This window comes from Acanthamoeba castellanii, assembly GCF_000313135.1.
Source record: "Acanthamoeba castellanii str. Neff unplaced genomic scaffold scf7180000084645, whole genome shotgun sequence".
Lineage (NCBI taxonomy): Eukaryota > Discosea > Longamoebia > Acanthamoebidae > Acanthamoeba > Acanthamoeba castellanii.
Window position 1 is genome coordinate 829,444 of NW_004457313.1, and position 9,548 is coordinate 838,991.

Below are 9,548 nucleotides of genomic sequence, written 5' to 3' on the forward strand. Positions count from 1 at the left end.
TCCGTTCCCCCCCCCCGCGATCATCTTTATCAAATCACATAACCGATTGGTCTGCACAGCTGTCGACGCGAGCTCAGTTCATGGTGGTGGCGGCGTACAACCACGTCCTGCGCGCCCTGTGGGCGATGGTGTTCGCCATCAATCAATCGCTGCTGATCACCTGCGTCGTGGCCGCGGTGGCCGGCGATGCCAGCGAAGACGTGTTCCAGCACAACTTCATGGCCTACTGGATGTGGCTCTTCTACGTGAGCATCTGCTTCATCTTCATGAACGCCACCCTGGCCGGCATCCTCGGCATCACCGCCTTCCAGCTCGCCAGCACCTTCATGCTCATCCTCCAGCTCACCTCCGGTACCGTCCCACCACCACCACCACCACGACTCTTTGCCATTCCACCCCGTGCCCCCCCCCCAAAGCTCATTCCGTGTGTCGTCGCGCCAGGCGGGGCCATGCTGAGCGAGTACCTCATGAATGAGTACGTTCCCGGCCATAAGCAAAATTGATCACAACTATTTATCTCAGATTGGAGCAGTGGAAACGCCTTTGATTGATATGTTGGGGATTGTTTCGGTCAGGTTTTACCTGATCGGACATGGGCTGCCGTTTTACTATGCTGTGCGAGGAGCGCGCACGATCCTCTTCGGCTCGCTGGAGAACAAGATGGTAGCCATTCTTCATTCTCTCCCGATACCCGTGGTGGTGCTGCAGGTTACTCACTTGTTGTTGGTCGCGGCGGGGCCACCACGTGCGAACACCGCGGTGCAGGAAGAGAACGGGCTGGTGATCTTCGGCTGGGCGTTCGGGTGTCTGCTGGCCAGTTTCCTGCTGTCGCTGCTCCGGATGGAGAAGCGATGGATCCGGTGGCAGAAGAACGAGCGCGTGGTGGGCCAAATCCTGCAGTCCACCGTTGGCTCCAACGCCACCAACTTCGTCGTCCCGCCCGCCTAGCGCAGCAGTACAACCAAAAGAAAAAACGATAACTCGAAAACTACGAAAAGCGAAAGCGAAAAGACTCTTCGTTTTTTACGGTATGTCTACTCAGGCGGACGTGGTGGGCTGCTCGCGAAGACGGGGCACCATACGGATCCCGTTCTTGGCCGAGAGGGTGATGGCCGACTTGTACTGCACCTCCTGCACGGATGGTAGTGTCCAACCAACGATCAATCGATCAATCAATACACGCACACACTCTTGGTGGGCGCTTTCATTGAAGGCCGGGCACAGCAGGGCGGCGTGCGTACCTGATTGGGAGCGAGCTCGAGCTCGAACCTCTGCAGGAGCAGCACCGCCATCATCTTCACCTCCAGATAGGCCTGTCGCGCAAGAATAATAGTAATTTATATTAGTAAAAATAAAGAAATAAATAGATGGATAAATGAATCGATAAATAGTGTACCATCTTCATCCCCAGGCAGGTGCGCGGGCCAAAGTTGAAGGGGATGAAGGGGAGTGAGTTGTTTTTGGGCACCGGGCGCAGGCCGCTGGCCCCGAGGTCGGGGGCGTCGAGCCAGCGCTCCGGCCAGAACTCGTTGGGCCTGTCCCAGTACTGCGGCAGGCGGTTGATCACCCAAATCGGGTAGTTGAGCGACATCTGGAGGCCGACCGCGTGCCGTGTCGTGTGTCGTGTGTCGTGTGTCGTGTGTCGTGTGTCGTGTGTCGTGTGTCGTGTGTCGTGTGTCGTGTGTCGTGTGTCGTGTGTCGTGTGTCGTGTGTCGTGTGTCGTGTGTCGTGTGTCGTGTGTCGTGTGTCGTGTGTCGTGTGTCGTGGTGAGTGCTACACATAGAAAAAAAATCGGCGGCGATGGTGGGGCGCAGCAGCGTACCCCGGCACGAATCACGGCGCCGTTGGGAAGCACGTCGTCATTCACCGCCGACTTGGAATCCACCGGCACGGGCGGATACAACCTGGTGTCGATCAGCACCAGTGAGTCGTGTCGTGTCGTGTCGTGTCGTGTCGTGTCGTTGGTCGTGTCGATGATGTGGAAGGATCGGGTACCTGAGGGTCTCATTGACGACGGCGTGGAGGAAGGGAAGATCGTCGACGTTGGCGAACGACGGCTCGTGGCCGCCCAGCTTGGAGTCCACCTCCGCCACCAACTAGACAATGGTCATAGCCGCCACACGCGAATTGGTCAGCGAACATCAAAGAGTCGGGCATTGGGGGGGGGGAGTTGAGACAGAGAGGGCCGAACCTTGGCCTTGGCCGCCGGGTTCAGCGAAAGCAGGTAGAAGCACCACTACACCACCGCCACGCCACGCGACACGACGCGACACAGCATATGTCAAGAATGTAGATAATGGGAGGGGGGGGGAATGAAAAGCGAGGGCTCGCAAGCGCAGCGTACGGTGAGCGCTTGAGAGGTGGTGTCCCGCCCAGCAATCCTGTTATACAAGGCATGGGGAGAGACGATCATCCACACGAGATGAGTGGGTCAACGTTGTTGTTGTTGTTGTTTGTTGTTTGTTGTTTGTTTGTTTGTTCGTTCACGCAAGCGCCAGCGGCTGGTGATGGCGCAGATGGATTGGTGGGGGAGCGTACATGAAGTTGAGTACGATGTCGCGCAGGTACTTGTCCGTGAAGGGCTCCCCGTCGTCGTCCGTCATTCCGATGTACCGCGACAGCAGGTCTGCATTGCCGGACGCGGTTCGTGGTCAGGTAAAGTGGTGTCCTGCGGCCAAGTGTGTTGTGTGTGTTGTGTGGTGGTGGTGGTGGTGGTGGTGGTGGTGGTGGTGGTGGTGGTGGTGGTGGTGGGCGAGGGGTGCGAGTTACCGGTCTTGGTGGCGATGTTGGAGTCCTGGCGCCGCTCCTTGATGATGCCGTAGGCGAATTCGTCCAACACCTTCAACGCTTCGCGCATCTCCCTCTCCGTATCAATCCACGGCATCCACTGCACCGCACACACGCACCACCGCACACGCACAAAGTCAGTGCTGAGCCAGCCGACGGAGGAGGGGGAGGGAATCTGTGTGCCTTCCACCAGAACTTTTGGAAGCGGGAGTCGGTGAGAAGCTGGGCCTGGTTGAACGCGAGCGAGAACGCCACGGGCTTCTCCAGCGATCCGATCTTCTTCCCGAACGCGATCTCTGTACCACGGGAAGCAAGAAAGGGCACCAACGCCTCGTCGTCGGTATGTCGTTGATTCGTGTGTCGTGTACCATGGTGTGAATTACCTCCGATCGAGTCGAGGGTGAAGCGGGCGAAGAGTTCCTGCATGTCCACCTCCTGGCCCTGCTTGCCCTCCAGGATTTCCACCACCTGCATTGTTCAAATACCGATAATATTGTTGATTGGGCTCTTCTATTGGTACATTCCACATTCCGAGCCGATGAGAGGAGGGGGGGAGGCGCACCTGGCGGCCGTGGGACAGGAAGATCTCGGCCATGTGCCGGAGCTCCTTGACCTTGAAGAGGTGGCTGGCCGTTTGCCGCTGCTGCTTCCAATTGCGCCCGTTGGTGTTGAAGATCCTGCAATCGCAGATCAGCACCACAACCACGCGCGCGCACGCACGCACGCACACACCACACACACACACACACACACGAATTGCGAACCCGTCGCCGAGGAAGTCGTGGAGGATCTTGATCATGTTGGGTCCTGTGTGAAGAAGGTGCACGTCAACAGACGCCCCGCAATCCAATTGCTTGATGGCGCAATGCGTGGTGTGCGTGCGTGCGTGCGTGTGCGTGCGTGTGTGTGTGTGCGTGTGCGGAGCGAACCCTTGATGTAGTTGTCGAAGTTGGTACGCAGGACATGGTCGATGCTCTTCGTGTCGCTCACCACCACGATCCACGGCTTGGCCGGCGCAGTCACCATCCACACGTCCCCGTACTGTTCGTCGTTGGTCGTGTCATGTTGCGTGGTGTCGTGTCGTGTCACGGCGTGTGCCATGCGTTATGGGTGAGCTGCTGCGTGTGCGTGTGCGGTGAGCCGAGGAGAAGGGGAAGGTGGCACCTTGAGAGTGTTCTCTGTAAACCAGTCGTAGATGCGGGCCTTGTGCTGGAGGATGTCGAAAAAGTTGTAGAAGAACGGCACGCCCCACGGACCCGGCAGCCCCATTCTCTACACGCACACACAAATAATTACGTTAAGATTGTGACTCTATATATATATATAATATATAACAATTGTTAAACATAAGTGTTGTCCCTCGCTACATGCCCACCTTTGGGGAAGTTTGGGGGGGGGGGTGAAGCGGCGACGTGGCCACAAAGACCACAGTGAATGGAGGGGGGAGGGGCATGTGCCTTGCGCCCGAGGTACCAGCGGCCCACGCCCCATGCCAGGATGGCCGCAGCCAGCAGGACCAGCGCCGTTGCACTCAGCGCCAGCTCCATTCGTCACTCGTCGGCCAGGCAGGAACGTGTTTCTTTCCTCTTCAGGCAAGGTTTTGGAGTGTTTTTTTTGGCAAGAAACGTCCCAACTGGCTGGCTCGCGCCGACATTTGGCGCTCTCCCGTTGGTCCCGCCGGCGGGGGTCACTGGCGCAAGGGAGGCCTTGAAAAGGAAGAAAAGAAAAGACCCTTTTGGCCTTTCGAGTGCCCAATAAAGATAAGCTGCAGCAGCGACGTGTGACCTCACATATATGTCATATGTGTGTGTGCGTGTGGTGTGTGTGGTGTGTGTGTGGTGTGGTGTGCGTGGTGTGTGTGGTGTGTGCGTGTGTAGGTAGCAACCGCGACTGGCCAACGACCCCGCGCGCGGAGACACTCACCACACGCCTCACTACTCGTGCTTGAGGACGCCCTGGGCGTCGAAGAAGCGGTTCTTCCGGCGGAAGAAGGTGGCGAAGCGCCAGGCCGCCCCCACAGCAGTCAGGAACTTGATGTACCGCCCGCTGCCGCTCGCCGCCCTGTGGTAGGCACCGCGCGCACGCCGGAATGTCAGGTATGCGAGTAAGCGGGTTGGGGGGTGGGGGTGGGAATACCGGATGCGGGGCACGAGCCACTGGGCGACGGTGCGAGGTCGCTCGGCCAGGATGTTGAACACCTTCAACACGCGCGGCTCCCTGCCAGCCAAGCAAAGAATCACATCGACACACAACGGCACACCGCGACGGGCAACGATCAGAGAGAACACGGTCCCGGCGCGGCGCGGGGGCGATCAGAGGGCGAACCTGTTGCCGGACATGAGGAGGTCGGTGAGGACCATGCCCGGCGAGAGCGTGTGGATGCCCACCTGCCGCGACACAGCCCCCCGGGGGTTAACACTACTCGTGTGTTCTTCAAGTACGCGCAGGCGCGAGCAAAAGAAAACAAGAAAACAAAAGAAAAACAAGAGGCCTAGGCTGGGGTACGTTGGTGCCCGCCGTCTCCTTGACCAGCGACTTCATGAGCTGCGGAAGCGCCGCCTTGGTCGCCCCGTACACCGCAAAGTTGGGCGTCGACTGTTTGCCGTTGTGCGTGTGCGTGCAGTATGTAGTGAGTAGTGTCGCAAACGTGGTGGCTGGTGGTGGTGGCTGGTGGTGGCGGTCGTGGTCGTGGTGGTGGTGGTCGTGGTCGTGGTGGTCGTGGTGGTCGTGGTGGTGGTCGTGGTGGTCGTGGTGGTCGTGGTGGTGGTGTGATATCGACCCGTCACGGTACCATGCCGTTGGCTCCTGCGCCGTCCATGTTGAACACGTGGCCCTTCCGCTGCGGCTCCTCGAGCATGGCGTTGATCGCCACCTTGCACCCGAGCAGCGTGCCCACCAAGTTGGTGTCCACCACTAACCGGTACCACCAGCCACCACCACCACCACGACCGCCACCACCAGCCACCACCACCACGTTGAGCGCAGCCACACGCATGCGTTTTCTCGCACTTCATCAACACCCAATTAACGCGGAGAGACGAGGAGCGCACCAGCGCGCAGCACGCTCTCGGGTGTCTTGTGGACCGGCGTCTTGTCCGTCTGGGTGACGCCACTGATTGACGATCACACATTCCGTCGAGTCGAGGCGGTTTCTCCACACGATTAGCCGCGGTGTGTGTGGTGTGTGTGTGTGTGTGTGTCGGGTATCGTACGCGTTGTTGATCCAAATGTCGATCCCGCCCAGGTGCTGCTTCCCGTAGGCGGCCAGCGCGCACAGGGAATCCTCTGTGGCCACAAGAGGGTCGGTCAGGCCCCCGATCACAACGGGAGGAGGACTTGCGCGCACGCACCGCTGGTGACGTCAGCAGCGCAGCCGACCACCTTGGCCTTGGGGAATTGCCCAGTCAAGTCGGCCACCACCTCGTCCACGAGCGCGGCACTGATGGGGTGCAAAACCGATCATCAGCATCAGCGGCATCATCATCATCATGAACCCGTGCAGGCGAAGCAGTGCAGTAACGCGAGGGGATATGTGTCGTACCGTCTGCTGGAGATCGCCACCTGGTGTTTACACACAGACGCACACGCACACGCACACACACACGTACGCACACGCACACGCACACGCACACGCACACGCACACGCACACGCACCACGAAAGCTGTGGGGTGAGCACTCCAGCAGGCATCATCATCGAGGCGGAGGCGGCGGTGTACGTTGTCGCCCAGGGCCAGGAACTCCTTGGCCAGCGCCAGACCGATGCCTCTCGTGCTGCCTGCACAGATTTATTTATTATTTATCTCTTTAATCTCTTTATTTATTTGTTTATTGTTTATTGGCGCGTGTTGTCATGTAGTGGTGGTGGGGTCTCGTGCCAGTGATGATAACGTTGAGGCCAGGAGGGCGCTTGTAGCGTCCCTGCGCGTCCGGGTCGGTGGGGTGATCGAACACAAGGAGTCGACCTGCACGCATCACCGCCACCGCCGCCACTACCACTACGCACAGCACCAGCAGCCACATGTAATCTTTGTGCTGCTTCCTGTTCTTGTCTTGATGAATTATTTTTATTATTATTCTTGTTGTTTTGAATTATTTTGTCTTGAAATATTGAAACACTTCTTTTTTGTTTCAAGAACCGGAGAATGGAGAAGCCACAAGAGAAGAAGCAGGCAAAAAGAAAAAACAGGTGGGTGCGCTTTACAGTGTTGCTTGTGAGATCTTTTTTATTTTTTAAATAAACATTTGTTGATTATTGCACAATTTGCGACCATCTGTTTGGCCCACCAAAGGAAACCATGGAGCTGGTGCACTGTCCACTCAACTTCCACCACGTGCTCGAGAAGAAGCACCAGCGCAGCAGGCACCAAGATCCAGTGTCGCGCCTGTTGGGCTGGTACCACACGCACACACGCACACGCACACACGCACGCACACGCACACGCACACACGAAAGCTTTGGGGTGAGCACTGTGTGCGCACGCAACACACGCGATCTCACGTGGCACACGACAGCTCTGAGTTTGCAGCAGCGGTAGTGCCATCAGTGCTTTTTGGTGCACCTGCAACAGTTCCCGGTGACAAGCGACCGCCTCGACCCAGCACTGCTGCCAGGGCTGGCGTTCCAGAACGTTACGCCATGGCCGGCCGCATCTTCGCCCAGACCGCTCACGACGAGCGCGAACCACCACCGCCCGCAGACATGACGCGCGCCGGCGCCACCGGAGAGACTCGGCCAACTGCGCCGGCACCAGCCGATGAAAATGATTCCAACGACCGGCCGCTGCCAATCGGGTGACGCCGGAGGTGTCGCCACCCGATACGCTCACGCTCAAGCGGCCGCTCGCGGCTATGGCATCATCAACCGAGGGCACTAAGGGAAAACGGTTACAGAAGATGGCGCCGGTGGGGTCCCAGAAGAAAGGGCCAATGACCACGAGTAATCGGTGGCAGTCTCGCCACTGACACACCCGCAACCGACGACGCGCCAACCAGCACCACCGCCCAGTTCTGGTGAGTAATGAGCGCGCGTGTGTTCATTGGCTGAGGTCCCCTCTCCGCTCGGCCTTGGTATTAACATGTTAATAGACCAAGGCCCACACGACGGCAGGTGGGTGCAAAAAAAAAAAGCGTCGTTCCGCTAGAAGTTGGCTGTGAAATATCCCCCGCAAACTCTGTGCGGGCTTGTTCTTTCGCCGGCATACTGGTCTGTTATCACCACCAGCCATCACAGCTATCAACCTTGTGTTATCGGTGATGATGGCAAGGCCACGCCGCCTTGTGCTGTGGTTCCTGTTGTTCGCTGTCGTGCTTCTCCTGCTGGCCTACTCCCTCCACTTCGCACCCTTCTCCGCCTGCGAATGTGAGACCGACCACCACCGCCGCCATCATCACCACCCACCAGGCCCCCACCATCGTCGTCATTACGACCCTATAACTCCGAAGCCCGATAAGGCCGACCTGGAGCCGGCCGAGCTTGATCCGTTCCGAGTACCCTGGGGCACCTTCGTCTCGCAGCCGTCGGGGCGGCGCGTGCAGGTCATCTCGGTGAGCCAGGACCACCGCCCCCTGCCCACCACCCCCTCCCTGCCCGCCCACCTCCGCTCCCGCACCTTCCACCACCTCGCCACCACCACGCCGCCGACAGACGGGAACCACCTGCTGCACATATTTCAGATTCATCTGGCGCTCAACAGCACCTTCTTCGACATTGAGGGCGACATCGAGACACCGACGGCGTACACCTTCCAGACGGTCGAGCTCTGGTGGCCCAGCCAAGCTGGTGATGGTGGTGGTGAGGATGATGGGGCCGGTGGCCCGGTCAAGAAGCTGACGGCGCAGGCCATCACCCTCGACGAGCCGTTGAACGCGGCCTACCGATACAAGGTCGCCCGGCCGCAGTACCTGGAGCTCATCGTGCGCTGCGCGTTCCTCCTGTCCGACGACGCCGCAGACGAACTGCTGCGACGACGGCGCGAGGTGCGGTTCGCCGTGTTCGCCGCGCGCGAGGTGGCCTTCTTCCCGCTCGACCACGTGCTCCACTTCCCGCGCGCCACCAGTCTGCTGCCCATCGCGCCCACGGAGACCGGCGCACGCGACTGCCACCATCGGCTGGCGACGGCGCCGTGGGCCAACAGCAGCAGCGGCGTGGCGTCGATCGTGCGCGCCAGCGGGGCCGACGCGCGCGTGCGCGTGGGCGCGTGGATCACCAAGAAGTTCACGTGGACCGACGACGACGAGCTCTGGCTGCTGTGGACGCTCGACGTGGTGGGCGTCGACCACGTCGTGCTCCACCTGGCCACGCGCCAGCTGAGCCTCGAGTCCATGCGGCAGAGGCTGGCGCGGCACCCGGGCGTGCTGGAGCGGGTCACGCTGGTGGGGGTCGACGCGCCGGGCCGCGACGACCGGGTGACGTACTGCTACCTGCAGGAGCTGCTCGTGTGGGACGGGTTCGTGCGGTGGCAGGCCGACTTCGATTTCGTGTTTCTGGTCGACACCGACGAGTTCGTGCAGCTGTTCGAGCGCGAGGCGCCGCACAGGCGGATCGACGCCAAGACCTTCATCGCGCGCAATCGCGAGCGGCTGCAGACCGGCGGCCACGCCTACATGAACCGGCTGCGGGTCGGCCGCACGCAGGACCACAGCACCGCCGAGGCCCAGTTGCCGGCGTTTCTTAACGGCATGGTCTCCCTCGATGGGGCGCAGATCCAGGAGCTGACAGATGCGGGCAGTGGCGGGTGGGAGAGCCAGGGGAAGAGCCTGT

The 9,548-nt window shown here is 59.9% G+C and overlaps 4 protein-coding genes across 4 annotated transcripts in view; 2 read left to right on the forward strand and 2 right to left on the reverse strand.

Moving 5' to 3' along the window:
* The window catches only part of ACA1_095290 (biotin-acetyl-CoA-carboxylase ligase), a gene marked incomplete at both ends in the record, with an annotated part of 2,248 nt that extends 1,300 nt beyond the window's left edge, over positions 1-948 (forward strand). The window contains 4 exons of the mRNA XM_004334864.1: positions 60-351; positions 442-475; positions 576-663; positions 766-948. Of these exons, the coding sequence (XP_004334912.1) occupies positions 60-351; positions 442-475; positions 576-663; positions 766-948 (597 nt within the window). The remainder of the gene's footprint in view (positions 1-59; positions 352-441; positions 476-575; positions 664-765) is intronic.
* A 90-nt stretch (positions 949-1,038) lies between these two features.
* Positions 1,039-4,334, reverse strand: ACA1_095400 (cytochrome p450 superfamily protein; the record flags this gene model as incomplete). The annotated part of the gene is made up of 17 exons (XM_004334865.1): positions 1,039-1,131; positions 1,242-1,313; positions 1,397-1,591; positions 1,823-1,904; positions 1,996-2,096; positions 2,192-2,236; positions 2,345-2,381; positions 2,539-2,626; positions 2,770-2,887; positions 2,921-2,930; positions 2,984-3,083; positions 3,171-3,255; positions 3,350-3,464; positions 3,552-3,594; positions 3,717-3,828; positions 3,952-4,059; positions 4,272-4,334. 17 exons carry the CDS (start codon positions 4,332-4,334, stop codon positions 1,039-1,041), a joined length of 1,467 nt encoding a protein of 488 aa, XP_004334913.1.
* Positions 4,335-4,474: 140 nt separating this feature from the next.
* On the reverse strand, positions 4,475-6,479 carry ACA1_095410 (oxidoreductase, short chain dehydrogenase/reductase superfamily protein; the record flags this gene model as incomplete). Its single annotated transcript, XM_004334866.1, has 10 exons — positions 4,475-4,493; positions 4,726-4,848; positions 4,924-5,004; positions 5,113-5,174; positions 5,293-5,382; positions 5,579-5,700; positions 5,838-5,899; positions 6,000-6,072; positions 6,138-6,226; positions 6,442-6,479. The coding sequence occupies 10 exons, from the start codon at positions 6,477-6,479 to the stop codon at positions 4,475-4,477; spliced, it is 759 nt and encodes a 252-aa protein (XP_004334914.1).
* Positions 6,480-8,044: 1,565 nt separating this feature from the next.
* The window catches only part of ACA1_095420 (uncharacterized protein), a gene marked incomplete at both ends in the record, with an annotated part of 2,220 nt that continues 716 nt past the window's right edge, over positions 8,045-9,548 (forward strand). Inside the window, one exon of the mRNA XM_004334867.1 lies at positions 8,045-9,469. Within this exon, the coding sequence (XP_004334915.1) occupies positions 8,045-9,469 (1,425 nt within the window). The remainder of the gene's footprint in view (positions 9,470-9,548) is intronic.